This window comes from Triplophysa dalaica, chromosome 19 (assembly GCF_015846415.1).
Source record: "Triplophysa dalaica isolate WHDGS20190420 chromosome 19, ASM1584641v1, whole genome shotgun sequence".
Classification (NCBI taxonomy): domain Eukaryota; kingdom Metazoa; phylum Chordata; class Actinopteri; order Cypriniformes; family Nemacheilidae; genus Triplophysa; species Triplophysa dalaica.
In genome coordinates, this window is record NC_079560.1 from 17,414,795 (window position 1) to 17,432,205 (window position 17,411).

Here is a 17,411-nt window from a genome sequence, read left to right on the forward strand (position 1 = left end):
CTGATCCTTTTGGCTTTAAAACCTAGAACTGGTCACCACAAATGTCGTAACGGAATGAGAGTTTAAAATCGATAGTAAAATAATAAATCGTGCGTTATTTAAAATGGATAGATTAGCTATGCCTGATCGATGGCCTGTGGGTATGTTCATCACTGGACAGCTCGCATGTTACACACGCTTACACAGAGAAGACCATTTACTCTCATCTTAGATCATTTATTAATGCCACAAACTATAACACACGTTACTTTGTCTGTAACCTTGATTTATTTAAATTCTCACACCGTATGTTGTGCCACCACTTACCTCTTGGCTTCTCTTAGGCCCAGAGCATTCTAGCTATGGAAAGCCTTTCCCTTTGTCTCTGTCCGCTTCCACACTGATCCGCTGTAGCGTCCCAATAAATGTGTCACCGACAGACATGAAACAATAAAAATCTTGAAAAGAGTCAACTCGTTTAAGTGAGCCATACCGCAGAGGGTCGCCTGGCAGTCATGGTTTTGTCTGACAGATTTACCCAACAGATCGCGATAATTTCACTCTATCATCGCGGATCTGGGTGGCTGGTTTCGGCTTCGTAAACTAACTTGATCACGTGACGACAGCGAGGGGCCGTCTCTCAAATCCGCACGGTCCCTGCGCAGTGTTCAGTCCCCCCTACCTCACTACCGGACAAAATGGATCAAATTTGCATCTATCATTTCTATCGCAACTTTATTAAACGCAGACGAAAACCCCTGAAACGCTCAAATTTAAAATTGCATGATGTTAAGACAACGATGGCTAAATTACCATTACAAGTAAAAATCATGATAGTTAATGTTAATTTAAAATGTTCAGTATTAAACAAACACACTCAATCAGAATAAAATTAAGTCTAGAATGCCAGTTTGCTGTGTTAAAATAAAATGTTTCTATTCTTCTTGCTAGTAAAAATAAAAGTTTTACACTTTTTTCAATTACGTTGTTAACATGAAAAACAACTGGAGTTAACGTGGACGATCAACAGTTTACTACAGCATTTTTAATCTTACCATGTGTTATGAGTTTTTTACATATTAAAAGTCAAATCTTATAACATTCGTTGTAACACAATAAAATATAATTAAGGCAGATTATATATAAACATTTATATAGAATTATATAAATATGTTTTTGTTGTTAGTTTATAAATAATCTTCTTAAATAGAACCTTTTTGTAGATAACATAATTGGCAAAATATATATTTTGTCACCGATGATGGACATGTGTATGGTTTATCGGAATTCTTTAAATGGCTATTGCTCCTTAAGAAGAAATGTAAACCTAAAGCAAACTTGTTTATTACTTTAATTACACATTTATCTCACAGGGGGTCACATTTCTACCTTCATTTCTTTTATTTCAGTAGACAATTGTTCTAAAAACACATTGCCCATCCTGTTTGTGCAGCTCAACTCATACATAGTATTTGTCCCTTAAAAATGCACAGACAAGCAAAAAGATCATCTTCAGTATAATATAAATCAGTGGTGTCAAATCTTTCTTCTGGAGATATACCTTTCTGCAGAGTATAGATCCAACTTCGAAAGCACATATGAACCAGACTATCAAATCTAGAGATCATTTGTAAATTCCAATAAGGAATGTAAGAGCGTGGCTTTTTAGAAAAGCAGCTCTCCAGGACCAGGACCGAGCATCCCTGATTTCAAGAAAATGTGATAGAAAGGAATAAAGAAAATGTCAGTAGATGCATACACTCTTGGAAAATATCAAATGTTGGGCAAAATAAAAAGAAATAAGATAAAACTGAAAAACACAATAACATGCCTGGGATGTGTGTGAATTTACATTTCTACAAAAACAGGATATTTGTCTCCATCCCTCAATATTCATTTATCACTTTCCCTAATAAAAAGGCAAAGGATAGAGGCTACAGAGTCCATATTCTTGAGCATGAATGAAGATGCTAGAAGAAGATTCAAAACTTTGCAGGAGCTTTTGTTGGAGTAACTTGACCAGGATGTTCTATATGTGAATTCTGTTTAAATTAGATGAATTTGTTGTTCATTTCTTCTTCTTTCTTTTTTTGGGGGGGCCTTGGTCAGAACTGCTTGAGGAATCGGACTCAGAAGTTGAGGAAGATGAGGATGAAGATGGGCTGGAACTGTCCTCACTGTCACTGCTGCTGTCTTCAGATGAGGAAGAGGAGCTGGACGAATCGCTGCTGTCTGACGAAGAGTCACTGGAAGAGCTTGAAGAGTCTTTACTGCTACTGTCAGAACTGGAGGACCTTAATGAAAACAGTACAGAAGTGAACAAGTTGAAACTTTGCACACATGCTGTATGTTTTTGTTTGCAAAGCCTAATTACATTCTTTTCAAAGCTGAGCTGGAGTTTCCAAATCCAATTATTCAACATGCACATATTGTTTTTAATATAAGTTGTTATATACACACTGCCGGCAAACATTTACGTTCAAACATAAAAAAAATATGTTCCTTTGATAATATGTATCTGAATAAAGAGCAAACAGATACATTTTACAAAATTAGACATAATTTTTGGCCACCGCTATATATTTTTTATGGTATGCACTTGTCAAAAAACTTTGTGATGTTTTTAAAACACAAAAATAAACTAGACAACAAAGCCCTAAAAGTTATTTTATTCACACTTTATTGCAGTTAAACCTGTTCCTACAGCCCTAATTTTTTACCTGATCAAGAGGTTTCAACGAGATGCATTCAGCATAACATAAATGTTTAATTCCAATTAGAAATATTCATATAGAATAAATATAATACTATTCCATAAGAAAGTTAAATACTCACCTTTTCTTCTTTGTCTTTTTGTCACTTACTGGCAATATTCCAGGTCTTAAGAAAAATATATACAGAACATTTAAAATAGAACAGACACGAGTAAAGTGACTGAGCCATTTCAGTAATTACCAAGATTTTTTACAGAAAATACAACAATTATAACTTTAATCAAAGAACAAAGCGAAATCGTGACCTGAACAGACAAATCTGGGTTTTAGGAAATGCTGTAGATGCCGTTAACTGCGTTTTATTTGTTTGTCATTGTCGCTTTTTGTATAAATTCTATTTGTTTTACAACAATACAACACAAACGATTAGTTACCAATACACTACGGCCGCCCTAAAATATAATTATAAAAGAATAAAAAAGCTTATTATTTTTGAGAGTATAAACCAACGCGATTAAGTACAATTTATTAAAAAGATAAAATATTAATGTCAAATGAATTAATTATATAACCCCCATTTATGTACACGACGATTTCGTCTTACCCATTTTCATCTGCAGCTTTGTTCTCGTTCTCCTTTAGTTTCTTTTTTAACTCTGTTGTTCTGGATGGTCGATAAAGGTACTTTCTTTTCCCTGTGCATTCGTAAGACCAATGTCCATATTCCAGACATTTCTGACAACGAACATGTTGTTTGTTTGCCTCTCTGTAACATTAATGAGAAATAACACCGTCAATTGCCAGTAAAATAAGACAAACACAACACAGATACGAGGCTGACTAAAAACGCGTATGCGTTGTATGCTGACGACTTGAGGGAATGAAATTTAAACAACAAACTTAAATCAGAGGACTAACAATATAACATTGTAATAGAAACACTATCCATATAGTCTACACTTAACTCCAATATCGGATAAAATGTGGAAAAACTTACGCTTGTCTTCGAGCAATCAATCTGTGCATGGGCGTCGCCATTTTGGATCTTTCTTCTTTTTGTCTATTGGTCATCGACTTCTTATGTGTACTACTGCCACCTACTATACATTATAAGAACCGCATAATTTTAAAACTCATTCATTTAATAGATTCAGTTTCAGCTCGTGGATCCAAGCGTCTTCCTCATCATCGTCCTCCACACCCTCAGTTAAATGAATGCAATTCAGTTATAGAAAATCGCTAAAAGTTGTATTCCTGTAACGTTAACGTACAGTAACAATTCTGTCTTTACTTAGGTCATTCATTGTGTGATTTGTATTTTTGTCAGGCATTATTTTATGGAGTATTAAGATTATTTTCTTAAAAATGGAACGAACAACTTGCAGTATAACATTCAATAAAGACACGTTACAGAATATTGGGTTGTGAGAAATGAACGTGCTAAATGAAAACTTTGCTGCATAGTTACTGTGCAGAGATTAAAACGTTTAGCGATTTTACTATCTCATACAGTGGGTATTGAAAGTATTCAGACCCCCTTAATTTTTTCTTAATTGCAGCCATTTACTAAAATCATTTAAGTTAATTTTTTCCTCATTAATGTACACACAGATATTGATAGAAAAACAGAATTGTTGACATTTTTGCAGATTTATTAAAAAAAGAAAAACTGAAATATCACATGGTCCTAAGTATTCAGACCATTTGCTCAGTATTTAGTAGAAGCACCCTTTTGATTTAATACAGCCATGAGTCTTTTTGGGAAAGATGCAACAAGTTTTTCACACCTGGATTTTCGGATCCTCTGCCATTCCTCCTCGCAGAGCCTCTCCAGTTCTGTGTGGTTGGATGGTAAACGTTGGTGGACAGCCATTTTTAGGTCACTCCAGAGATGCTCAATTGGGTTTAAATCAGGGCTCTGGCTGGGCCATTCAAAAACAGTCACGGAGCCACTCCTTCTTTATTTTAGCTGTGTGCTTAGGATCATTGTCTTGTGGAAGGTAAACCTTCGGCCCAGTCTGAGGTCCTGAGCACTCTGGAGAAGGTTTTCATCCAGGATATCCCTGTACTTGGCCGCATTCATCTTTCCCTCGATTGCAACCAGTCGTCATGTCCCTGCAGCTGAAAAACACCCCCACAGCATGATGCTGCCACAACCACGCTTCACTGTTGGGCCTCTATTGGACAGGTGATGAGCAGTGCCTGGTTCTCCACACATACCGCTTAGAATTAAGGCCAAAAAGTTCTATCTTGGTCTCATCAGAGAATCTTGTTTGTCACCATCTTGGAGTCCTTCGAGGGTTTTTTAGCAAACTCCATGCGTGATTTCATGTGTCTTGCACTGAGAAGAGGCTTCCGTCGGGCCACTATGCCATAAAGCCCCGACTGGTGGATGGTTGACTTTCTAAAACTTTCTCCCATCTCCCGAATGCATCTCTGGAGCTCAGCCACAGTGATCTTTGGGTTCTTCTTTACCTCTCTCACCAAGGCTCTTCTCCCCCGATAGCTCAGTTTGGCCGGACAATGGTCAGCAATTCTGTGTTTTTCTGTCAAAATGGGCTGCTGTGTGTACATTAATGAATTTTTTTTACTTAAAAGATTTTAGCAAATGGCTGCAATATAACAAAGAGTGAAAAATTTAAGGGGTTCAGAATACTTTCCGTACCCACTGTATATAAATGTACCTGAGGGGGACTTGTGTCCAGCTGAGGAGGAGGATGTATGTATGTCGCTCTTGGATACAGTGTCCTATTAAGAATTAAGTCCACTTGTATAGCGCTTTCTTTACATTCACAGAGAATGTACATCATAAAACAGTACCAATACATTCAAATAATGACATTTATGTTTTTTAAACGCTACAACAGAACAAATTTATAAGGTGACACAATCAGAGGCCTTTAGAATGTTTTATCAATTTAGTCTGCCTTTTGCAAACAACAATTTCATTTTGTATTTACACACCTACATAAAAAAGGTTAAAGAAAAGCAGAAGATTTAGAGAAAGAAGCAATACATAAAATGCCACCACGATTATAATCTTTAAATTATAAGTATGAACTGGAAGCATAACACTTTACTGTATATCTCATATGGTGATAGAGCATTTTCAGTAGCCGCCCCTAGGCTGTGGAATGCACTTCCTCTACCCATCAGGAGTGCTCCCACTAAGTAGTTGTAATAAACAGTTATAAACTGATCTTTTTATGACTGTGTTTTGAAATTGTTGTTTTTACTCTTTTACTTTTATTATCTTATCATTCCTTGTTGGTTATTATTGTTTTATTATATTTTTATATTTGTAGGAATGGATGTACTTTTATTATGTAGGGCTTTGGGTGTCAAAAAGCGCATTATAAATAAAAGGTATTATTATTATTATCTAATCAAAAATCACTAGGCATCTCGTTTTCCTGATATCATTGTAATTATAAATTATAGACTGTAGTCTTCTAAACCAACGTAAAGTTGCATGTGAATATAGCTAACGGTAGCTATCCTGTATTTACTCGACGTTGGCTTGTTGTTACAGCGTGATAGAGCCTGGAAGCGTGTCCCACTTTAAGTGGGTGAAAGTTGGCATCCCTGCTAATATACTAACAAAATAAGAAAGTATTTTTTGAACAAACACTGAAACAATACAATACAGAAAACCGCAAGCTAATCCGCCGCACTGTCTTCAGTTTCGACTTTCCTGGTCAAGGACCTGTCAATCCAAATCTCACTAACCAATGAGAGTCAAGTGACCATAAATCCCGCCCACACGTGAGGTTTGTGCCGAAAGGCGAACGAAAACATGATAAGCGTAAACGAAAACTCGGAAAGCGCAAATGAAAAATCTAGCAGCGAATTAAAAACTTTTATTTGCTAAAACGAAACTGGGAAAATGATAAAGAAAAATAGCAGATTATTTGAAAACCATGTCACATTCTTGCAAATGAGTTTATTTTATTCATTATGAAAGCGTTTTTTTTTCTTTCTTTTCATTGTATATTTTTGTTTTTTTTCTTAAAGTTTGCGTTCATTTTTATTGACACAAAAGTAATCCCACACTTTTTAATCTCATGTCCACACTAAACACACATCAGAGAAACATTCTTCCCTAGTATACAAACTTCCAAAAAGACTTTAACCAGTTTCAACATAAGAACAAGATTTCATACATACTGGTAGAAAACTCAAGAAGCTCAAACCCAGCTGCAAGATATGTCAAGTCCTGACACAACACACAAACTGACACTTTGACAGGATTCTGTCACCCTAACTGAGAACTTTCACAAATTCTTTTTCTGTTTATATGTACTTTTACTTTATTCTTATCTTAATCTGTATTTGTGCAGAATGTTTATATTTAAATTTGCTTTGCCAATAAATCTTTGAATCTTGAATCTATTTTTGTCTCTCTGTCATTCATTGGATGGATTTTATCGTCATGCTTGCGTCAAACCTAGAAAGCTCCAGAGCGATCTAGAATTTTTCAACTCTCGCGATAAAACCATGGACTTTAGCGTGAACTTCTCACCCGAGTGGGATTCATGCAGTCAGCCGGTGTGCATGCATTACCTCAGTCAATAGACAGCTAAGAACTATGAATATGCGTAAAACCCAGATTTTATGAATAAAAAGATCTGACCGCGTCTCTTATATTTCAGGACATAAACACACTCCATACTAATATTCCGCATCGCAGACTGGTTATAATCGTTATTTCTAGTGAAAATGTCAGTGGTGGGATTTGATGTGGGCTTTCAGAGCTGTTACGTTGCTGTTGCTCGGGCCGGTGGAATTGAAACCGCAGCGAACGAATACAGCGACCGATGTACACCGTAAGTCGAACATTTCTTTCTGCTCAAACTGAGTTTTGGTGATTCATTTATGCTCTGTATTTTCACACTGTATACATTTCTTGTTTGTTTTAAAACTAGCCTGTCACAATGGTGCCAAACGTGTCTTGAGCGTAAATCCAGCAAGTTGTTCTTCATTTTAAAATCCCTTTCGTTATGTTATTAACAATTTTCTGTAAATACTGTAACGGAAGAATAGGCGAAATATACTTTGTCCCACTGTAAATTGAACTTCCTGTAGATGGAAATAATTCCCCCTCTAGTATTTTAGTTATCTATTCGTATAGAATTGATCGTTATTATAACGTCTGACGTATATACGAAACCCTTTTTATCCTGCATGTTTTATGTTGAATGATAGCTTGCTGTGGTTGGTTAGTTAGCCAAATGCTACAGCGCGTGGCTCGTGCTGCTGCCGTGACGTCATACCGGCGGCGCGCCGGAACATTCTAGCATACAGACGCGCGCCGAGAACTTGACTAACGTTTAGCAATACGAAAGTTCATTAGTGTTTGGCTTTTGTATCTTTTTAAATATTGATTTTAATGTTTCGTATAATCCACTTTGTTTGACACATCTATAGTTTTTCTTATTTGGCCATATAACGGGACAGTGATGATGTCCTACTGTATATGTCATTTCTTATATTAAATTAATGGCAAGGTGCTTTTGGTAAATCTGTACAACATTCAATAAGTTTAAGACCTCTTGAAACGATTTAGCTGATCATAACATTTCCAGTTTCAAGTCAATTAAATATGTTGTGAAACAGCATGTATAGAAATATACAAATAACTAGGGTAGGATTGGGATTTTATAGCACATCAACTACCCAGGTAAACAACAATAATATTTATTTAATATAAATATATATTTATATATTTATACAAATACTTAAGTCCACCCATGGTTGATTGATGTTTGAAATTACATATTTAAACGTTCCTATGAAAATATTTTTTCCTTCCTTAAAATAGCTTGAATGTAACTCTGGTCCTCAGCTTCATTAAGTATATTCTTTTCAATTTCATTTATGTAGCGCTTTTCACAATTTTCATTGTTGTAAAGCAGCTTGACATATGTTGTAATAAAAAAAGACAGTATTTGGTATTAAGATGCATGATATTATTGCAAGTTTTTCTTTATGCAATGTACAGTGATGAAACTTAAATGAAATAAATGCTATGTTGTTTTGTCCGAGACTGTCAATTATTCAATTGAAGTATATTTAAGTATACGCAGATATATGAATATACAAATTAGCTCCGCCTCTACTCAATCACGCGAGGGAAGTTTATTTATATTGCACATTTCATACACAAGGGCAATTCAAAGTGCTTTAGATAAAAGTATTGACAACAAGATACCCCCAATGTTGCCCCAGACGCTGCTAAAGCTGAAAGTGAAACTGAGAGGTGACACGAGGAGTGTACTGATATTTAGAATCTAAGCGCAATCTTTGCATATTTATGCAAAGCTGCTGATCCACAGGGGTCAAATGACAAGTTACAGGTTTATGACGTCATTAACGTAGCAGTTTCAAACCACATTTTTTTAAACTGTCTTTTGTAAACTGCAGTTTTATGGATTGGTTGCTACAGCAATGGTTTAAAACTATACATTTGCACATGGTTTTGCATTAAACCATCAAAACACCACATAAAGTTATAAACAACAATAAAATATCGAGGGGGTCTTCAAGGAATGCTTAGGTTATTGTCTTATTTAAAACTTAATATTGGCCATTAATTCATTAATTTGACTGTATATATTACATATTATATGACATACGATTACGAGTATAGAGAGCAAGACTGTCGATGACATTTAAGCATTTACATTTAATGCCAATATTTTTTGTATAATCATGATAAAAGAATATATAAATGGCTTATGTTGTCTAAATAAGTGGGTATGTATAATAGAAATAATGTATGATATAATATCAGTCAAAAGTCAATTCTAAATCGAAGTACATTATTACAAAAAGTGCTAAATTAATAGTTTTATATTCGGGTATGAAGAAGGAATGTAATGCATAACAGTATGTAACTGAAGAGCTACAAGTGTCTTATGATATGTACTTTTCAGGTCATTTGTATCTTTTGGGCCTCGTAATCGTTCAATAGGAGCAGCCGCTAAGAGCCAGGTGAACTGTTTATGTATTTCTTTTTTAAAGCATGCAGTAACACGTTTTGCATCAGGTGGTGATGGATGGTAGTTGATACTAAAAAAAAAACCTGATCTGCATTTACAACAAGGTGGTCACAAACTGCAAGAACACCGTGCAGGGATTCAAGCGTTTCCATGGCAGGGCGTTCAGTGACCCATGCGTCCAGTCAGCAAAGTCCAGTCTGGTCTATGATCTCGCACAGATGCCCTCGGGGACCACTGGCATTAAGGTAAACCTCATAACAAATGAAATAACTGATAATGTTTATGTTAGCGTTTACATTTTCAGATGTTGCTATATGACAACGGTTTGTTCTGTCTGTTTCCACAGGTCATGTATATGGAGGAGGAGAGGGTGTTCAGCATAGAGCAGGTCACTGCTATGCTGCTGACCAAACTTAAGGAGACCGCAGAGGCTGCTCTCAAAAAACCTGTGGCAGACTGCGTCATTTCTGTAGGCTTTTTTGAGTTACTTGCTCCTTTGGGTTGTTAAAGTTTAACATCATTAACTTTATTTACATAATGCTGCATGTTCCTTGTTTAATGTTTGGCAGTTGCACTTGTCATTCGTTATGGATATCAAAGTCAGGCAGGTTTAAGTAGATTTGTTTTTTGTCTTATTTTGCAGGTTCCCAGTTTCTATACTGATGCTGAGAGAAGATCAGTCATAGATGCTGCACAGATCGCAGGTCTTAACTGCCTAAGACTCATGAATGACACTACGTCAGGTGAGCTACATCTACATATTCATGCCTGAATCCACAAACTGTCATTTTATTTCTAGGATACTTATAAGAATGATCAAATTAAGGAACCATTATACGGTTAACTCTTAAGCGTTGTGGTATAATGTTTCATTTTAGTTGCACTGGCTTATGGGATTTACAAGCAGGACCTGCCTGCTCCTGAAGAGAAGCCCAGAATTGTAGTGTTTGTGGATGTTGGCCATGCTACTTACCAAGTCTCCGTGTGTGCCTTTAACAAGGGGAAATTGAAAGTAAGGATAATTTTGATATACCCTTATGTACCACCAATTTCGCGTGTTCATCCCTAATAGCTTTTTTGACTGGTTTGTGCAGGTTCTGGGTTCTGCATTTGATCCCCAGCTGGGCGGGAAAGATTTCGATGACGTGTTGGTCAATTACTTTGTTGAGGAGTTTGCCCACAAGTACAAGCTGGATGTCCGCTCAAAGCCTCGCGCTTTGGTGCGACTCTGCCAGGAGTGCGAGAAGCTAAAGAAGCTTATGAGCGCCAACTCCTCTGACTTGCCGCTCAACATCGAATGCTTCATGAATGACATCGATGTCACCAGCACACTCAACAGGTTGGTAACCGTAGCCAACGGCACTAACAAGTCCGCCAGCTGCTAAATCGGGAACTGTGAATCAACAGTGTGAATTAGACGTGGAGATTTTGTGTGTTCACCCATTGCACATGCATTATGATGTAAGCAGGTTCATTCGTAAAAATACCAACGGCTAAATATATCTACATGACTCTTATTTACAGAACCAAGTTTGAGGAGCTCTGCACAGGACTGCTGGCCAAGGTGGAGGGTCCTCTGCACAGCGTCATGGAACAGATCAGTGAGTATTAACACTTCGCACCGTTTTCATCCTTGCCATGTTGCGCTTTTGGACATATTCTGCTTTATTGGATAAGAAAGGATATCATCCTTAATCACATTGTGCTAAACATTATTATCCAAATTATGTTTTTTTTTCAAATTAAAGAAAATCCTCATTAATTCTAGGATGCTTTGGATGACATCAGTTCTTCTTTTTTTATTGTATCTTTCTGTAAATTTGTTTATTAATAACTTTTTTTATGTTGTTTAGTATAGATTTATAATATATGATTTGTTTCTCATGTTGGGTTTCCGTCAAGCTTGTTTATGTACCAAAATGTGGATTAAAACTGGTTTTTTTCCTATTTTAAGAGCTGAAGAAGGACGACATCTATGCAGTGGAGATTGTAGGCGGTGCCTCCAGGATTCCAGCCATTAAAGAAAAAATCAGCAAATTCTTTGGGAAGGAGCTGAACACAACGCTCAATGCAGATGAGGCCGTGGCCAGAGGATGTGCACTGCAGGTCAGTGCTTCTGTCATTTCATCACCTATGTGCTGTCACTCATTCCTTCATTATTGCCTGAGTGTGTATGCACCACTTTACACTCTTAAATAAGCGAGGCTGATTTGAAGCTGTAGTAAAAATATGAAAGCCTTGTGATGGACTGGCTATCTATTCCTGCAGAGGAATGTTTATTCATTTATTTGTCACTTAAAACACACATGGATTAACACGGGCTTTGAAACAGCCTTTGTATTGGGAACACGGTTATGTTGCCTAGGTGGTCAGCTCACAATGTTTGGGGAAAGAGCGAAGATATTTCATATTGTCCTGGTCCTGGAGCCTCGTTCATTCTTCAGTTTGACTTTCAGAAGATGAATATTGAAAAGAATCCTGTTTAATCAACTGTTTCCCAATAGAAATATACTCACTGTTTGTTATTCCTCAGTGTGCTATTCTGTCACCCTCCTTTAAAGTGCGTGAGTTTTCCATCACGGATGTGGTCCCCTACCCCGTCTCTCTAAGATGGACTTCAGCAGCTGACGAAGGCGTTAGGTTTGTTATGTGTTTATGACCCTGTACTGTTGTATCTCAGTCAGTTTCAGCATTATTTTAATGGTCACGTTCTCTCTTCCACTGCAGTGATTGTGAAGTATTTCCTAAGAACCATGCAGCACCTTTCTCTAAAGTATTGACTTTCTACCGGAAGGAGCCCTTCACTTTGGAAGCCTACTACAGCTCTCCAAAAGACTTGCCGTATCCTGATCAAACAATAGGTATTATACCCGTTGTTGTTCTCAGCTAGATTTTATTTGAGTGCTGCTAGATTTACTGCATGACAACAAAATCCGTTCCTGTAGCTCACTTGGTAGTGTTAGCAGCACAAAGGTCATGGGATCATGTTAGTCACTGTAATTCTTCACCCACAGGCCAGTTTAACATCCAAAAGGTTGTGCCTCAGCAATCAGGTGAGAGCGGCAAGGTGAAGGTCAAGGTTCGTGTCAATGTGCACGGGGTCTTCAGTGTGTCCAGCGCTTCTCTTGTGGAGGTCATCAAATCGGTTGAAGGAGAAGAACCTATGGAGACGGACACCCCAGCAAAGGAGGACGAGGTAAAGAGATCCGTGAATAAAGTTACTAAGGCTTGAGCACGCCCTTTATTATGGTCTGGCTTATGTTTGACATGTCCACTCTAGCACATGGGTTTGTGGGTGACACGCATGATGTCATGGAAGAACTTGAGGCAGTATCTGTTGCCATTGTGATTTAAGGGTTTTTAAACCTTCTTATACATTTTGTATCTTGATACTGGTAGTAAGATGAGTTTAGTTTTGTTGACGTTGCGTATAAACCAACTGCCTTTACTCTGGTAGGGACTTAAACCATTAGATTTAGACAATTCCAGCCGGCTATTAAAATATAGTATAGATGTGTCAAACGTAAATATGGTTCAGGATCAGGTTGACAGAAAAGTTGGATTACTCACAGTGAACAAGCATTTCAGTGAAATATGGACTAATTTTGATATGTGATGGACTAACAAAGAACAGAGGCGTTTGTCTGAACTGCTTGAACTTGTGTGTTGATGTTTGTATGTATTTGTCACTATGGTTCGCCGCAGTTTGTTTTGGCTAAGAAATTCTGCAGCTCATCAATCAAAGTTATTAATAAATGTGAAAATTCGTCATATTTGCTCCTCAAAGAACAAGATGCAAGTGGATCAAGATGTACAGAAGAATCAAAGTGATGATCAGAAAGAAAGCGCTGACAAGAGATCAGACATTGAGGAGATGGAGGTGTGTGAATTTACCCACTTACACACCGATTTCAGTTACATAATGACAAATATTCCAAGAATTTATATTAGGTGTTTATATACTAGTACAAAACTAGTAGTAACATTTGTTTGAAGCTTTAAAGAAATCTGCATGTTATTTAACTCTTAATGCGTTTTTCTTATATATGAACGCAGAATGTATTTAAATACACCTAACATATAGCGTGACCAGTGTTTCAATCCGCCTATTATGCAACACCATCCAAAACACGCAGTTCAGAATTTTGCCTCCACAAAAGCATTAAGTTACTTGTCGTTTAAAGTCAAATTGAAAATTCACTGTGACCTCAATTTCAGACCTCAGCAGAAGAAAACAAGCAGGAAAAGAAGAACGATCAGCCACCGCAAGCCAAGAAAGCCAAAGTCAAGACAAAGATGGTGGAGCTTCCCATTGAGAACAGCCTTCACTGGCAGCTGACCGGTGACATGCTCCATATGTTTGTGGAGAATGAGGTACTATAAACGCATAAACACGCATAAACATCACGCATAAACACGCATAAACGCATAAACATTGATCAGTCTCAGAAATATAGAATATATTACACATTACGTACATATATTATTTGTGCCCTAGACTGTTAAAATGATTGGCATTTGCTAATGAAAACATCGCTATTAATATTACTCATTTCAAAGCTACCAACTCTAAGAATTAAACGACACCGTGTATCTTGCCCAGGACTCTTTGTGTTTTGGGGATGAATAATCATAAAACTTGTAAAAGAGTGGCTTTTTGTATCAATCACGTTTTTTTTAACCTAGCCTGTTCCAAATCGTGCTCTTCATGATTTTTTTTTCAAATCGGATAGATTTGTTCTGGGTTTGACGTGTAGATTAAACTGCATTTATGTTCCTTACTTTAAATGTTTGTATTCTACAGGGTAAGATGATAATGCAGGACAAGCTGGAGAAGGAAAGGAATGATGCCAAGAACAATGTGGAGGAATATGTTTATGAAATGAGAGACAAGCTGCACGGAGCGCTGGAGAAATTTGTTAGCGAGGCTGTAAGTGTGTGTAATTTATCAAGGACTTGCAGCGTCGGAGAGAGTGATGTGTTTTATTGAACGAAATGTTTTCTCATTCAGGACCGAGATTCTTTCTCCTTAAAACTGGAGGACACTGAAAACTGGTTATATGAAGAAGGAGAAGACCAACAGAAGCAAGTGTACATTGACAAACTGGCAGAACTGAAAGTAAATGTGGACACCTCACTTAATTGTTTAAGTTTTGAGAAAAGTCTAAATTACAAAATGTTTAACAAGTCTTCTGTCATTATAGAAACTAGGAGATCCGATTCGAAGCAGATACGTTGAAGCTGATGAGCGACCGCGGGCTTTCGATGAGCTCGGAAGACAAATCCAGCAATACATTAAGATTTTAGAGGCTTACAAGGCCAAGGTAACCTTTTTATTTTTTTTACAAAAGAAACGAATATATATTTTTTGTTTGTTCTCAAACAATTTGCATGAATTCTTTTTTCTTTTTCTTCAATTCAGGATGAGCTGTATGATCATTTAGATGAGTTGGATGTCATGAAAGTGGAGAAGCAGGTGAATGAAGCCATGACCTGGATGAACAACAAAATGAACCTGCAGAGCAAACAGTCTCTTAGCCAGGACCCTCTGGTTCAAACTCAAGAGATCCGGGCCAAAACGAAGGTACAGCAAAAATCCAAACAATTGTTATATAATACAAGAAAAAAATGCATTACCCATCAGAATTTCTGTCTAGGGTTCAAGTCTTGTGATTCTGTTTACAGTTCAGTGGCGTTGTTCTTTCTTTACTTTGATGCTTGACTATGCATGGGGATCTCTTGGTACTTTTGTGCCTTTCATATGCTAACCTCATCCTGTTCTTGCATTAACAGGAGCTGTACTCCTCTTGCAATTATATCATAACCAAACCCAAGCCCAAAGTGGAGCCCCCCAAGGAGGAGAAAACCGCTGAACAAAATGGCCCTGTTAACGGACAAGAGGGCTCAGAGGCCCAGACGGCCAGTCCAGAGAAAGGCCAGCCCGCCCCAGAAAACACGGAGGCCAAACTTCCTGAAATGGACATTGACTAAGTCTCTTTGGCTTTCTTCTCTTTCAACCCCAGGCTCCAGCCTCTCTTGCACCTCTTCTAATAACACAAACAACCTCAAAAGCATCCAGGCAAAAAAAGCATCTCAACACCATCGATTTTGGGGATACTGGCTTTCCCACTCCAGCAATATATTCTCTTGCTGTTGATGGCATGTTTTCTGCTGTTTTGTGTAAACATGTAAAGACTTTTTTTTTCTACATTTCCCGCCCTTTTTCTTCACTTTGGAAACGTTTTACAGGTACAGGTTGAGAACCTGTTCCCTGTTGCTTTTCAGACAACTGCAGTTTCCTGGAAGGAACTTAAGGATCTGCAAAGTTCAATGGACTAGAGCTACATACTAGACACTGTTAAATGTTCTGTTATGCTGCTTGGAGATATTATTGGATTTGAAAATGTGTTGTTTCTCGATTAACCTCACATGTTGTTGTTGTTAAATCTGAAAATTCAAAATATTTTTTTGTGCAGGAGCACTGATAGAGAGGTTTACTAACAGCTGGTGCCAGTTCCACACACAGTGGCATGAACTGCAGTATAAATTATAAAGTAGAGTTGAGTTACTGTTATGCAGTATTTCATTGTAGAACTTGCATAATTTTTTGACTAGGCTGTGTGTGGTCTGTATAGGCCTGGGGTTTCTGTTCTTTTCTAATCTGCATACCTAACGTGAATGGTGAATGGACTTAATTTGGTGTGCACTCCAGTCAGAAATTATGGTTATTATAATAAACCATTCAATTTGATATAAAGATGCAAAGGAGTTATTGTAATGTTGTGTATAATTTTATTGAAAATGTTCAGCAAATTGTGTGCTGCAGGAGTCCCTCGTGAGCGTCAGACACAGAGGATGTATATATACTGCTTTACTGTCAGTGTAGTAATTATGGTGTCTGTTTACTGAGCTGTTAGAAATAAAAGACATCAGAGGGATTTTGACCATCAAATCTTAAGAGCAGTTTTTGATAAACAAAATGTTCAACACATTCCCTAAATACAAAAGCTCGAAACAAGTTTTTAGTTTGAATTTATGAATCTTCAAATATGTATTTGTGATTTTCCTTCTATATTTTGAATTATCCAATGTTTTCAAAGATCTAAGAGTACATATATAAAATGTTTATTGATTGACACTGGATTTTTAATGACTGATGCTGATATCTCAGGCGGACACAAATTAACCATTATTTTATGCAGTATTTACAAAGATGTGTCAATTGGAACTCACACAAGCCCAACACCTGACTGGTTGAAGCTAAAATCTTAAAAAAGCCAAATTTCAGAAGATGAATCATCCTTGAAGATTGATTTGACTCTGGAAAGACAAAATGCCATTCAGGTGGGTCTAGTCAAGGGTCCTTTGGTTTTCAGACCAAAGCTGAAATTTGTTTTCACCAGACAAACACAAATGAAGGGCCCTCTGAAAATAAATAATAGAGACTGTTATTGAAAAATCCATATCTGTGGTTATACAACTTAAAATGACAACGTAGAGGTTAATACTTGCTAACAAGGGTCCGTACCATTCTAGCCATAACCTGCTGGGCACATTGTTTGCTACTTTACTCTTTCCAAGCGTGATAACAGAACATGTGTCTGTTATAGGAAAACATTGAAGACAATATATACAAATAATAAACACTCTCAGTCTTGGACACAAATGCACACACAGAAAAAATAAGAAAATGTACACGTTATAACTTGTAATGAAC

The 17,411-nt window shown here is 37.1% G+C and overlaps 3 protein-coding genes across 4 annotated transcripts in view; 1 reads left to right on the forward strand and 2 right to left on the reverse strand.

The window, feature by feature from the left end:
• Positions 1-572, reverse strand: part of aff4 (AF4/FMR2 family, member 4) — a 28,616-nt gene extending 28,044 nt beyond the window's left edge. Inside the window, exon 1 of the mRNA XM_056731350.1 lies at positions 307-572. The gene's annotated coding sequence lies outside the window, so the exon portion shown is untranslated. The remainder of the gene's footprint in view (positions 1-306) is intronic.
• A 735-nt stretch (positions 573-1,307) lies between these two features.
• zcchc10 (zinc finger, CCHC domain containing 10) lies at positions 1,308-3,842 on the reverse strand. The gene is made up of 4 exons (XM_056731349.1): positions 3,691-3,842; positions 3,298-3,459; positions 2,815-2,859; positions 1,308-2,273 (listed from the first exon to the last, which is right to left on the reverse strand). Exons 1-4 carry the CDS (start codon positions 3,762-3,764, stop codon positions 2,048-2,050), a joined length of 507 nt encoding a protein of 168 aa, XP_056587327.1. The 5' UTR covers positions 3,765-3,842; the 3' UTR covers positions 1,308-2,047.
• A 2,877-nt stretch (positions 3,843-6,719) lies between these two features.
• On the forward strand, positions 6,720-16,830 carry hspa4a (heat shock protein 4a). 2 transcript variants are annotated; one of them, XM_056731319.1, is made up of 19 exons: positions 6,728-7,519; positions 9,629-9,686; positions 9,799-9,939; positions 10,041-10,163; positions 10,338-10,437; positions 10,573-10,706; positions 10,789-11,033; positions 11,219-11,295; positions 11,649-11,800; positions 12,228-12,334; positions 12,422-12,555; positions 12,709-12,890; positions 13,482-13,574; positions 13,913-14,068; positions 14,499-14,624; positions 14,706-14,813; positions 14,899-15,018; positions 15,117-15,278; positions 15,488-16,830. In XM_056731319.1, the coding sequence occupies exons 1-19, from the start codon at positions 7,413-7,415 to the stop codon at positions 15,683-15,685; spliced, it is 2,523 nt and encodes an 840-aa protein (XP_056587297.1). In that variant the 5' UTR covers positions 6,728-7,412; the 3' UTR covers positions 15,686-16,830. The 2 variants fall into 2 exon arrangements, with proteins under 2 accessions (XP_056587298.1, XP_056587297.1); XM_056731320.1 differs by lacking the exon at positions 13,482-13,574 and having other exon boundaries at positions 6,720-7,519.
• Positions 16,831-17,411: the final 581 nt, after the last annotated feature.

What these genes read in the sequence shown, in the direction of transcription:
- hspa4a (XM_056731319.1), top strand. Translation starts at nt 7,413, where the DNA reads ATGTCAGTGGTGGGATTTGATGTGGGCTTTCAGAGCTGTTACGTTGCT. An exon ending in CATGAATGACACTACGTCAG is followed by an intron (nt 10,438 to 10,572) that starts GTGAGCTACATC and finishes GTTTCATTTTAG; the next exon opens with TTGCACTGGCTTATGGGATT. An exon ending in TAGAGGCTTACAAGGCCAAG is followed by an intron (nt 15,019 to 15,116) that starts GTAACCTTTTTA and finishes TCTTCAATTCAG; the next exon opens with GATGAGCTGTATGATCATTT.
- zcchc10 (XM_056731349.1), bottom strand. Translation starts at nt 3,764, where the DNA reads ATGACCAATAGACAAAAAGAAGAAAGATCCAAAATGGCGACGCCCATG. An exon ending in TTGATTGCTCGAAGACAAGC is followed by an intron (nt 3,460 to 3,690) that starts GTAAGTTTTTCC and finishes TTAATGTTACAG; the next exon opens with AGAGGCAAACAAACAACATG. An exon ending in AAAGCTGCAGATGAAAATGG is followed by an intron (nt 2,860 to 3,297) that starts GTAAGACGAAAT and finishes ATTTTTCTTAAG; the next exon opens with ACCTGGAATATTGCCAGTAA.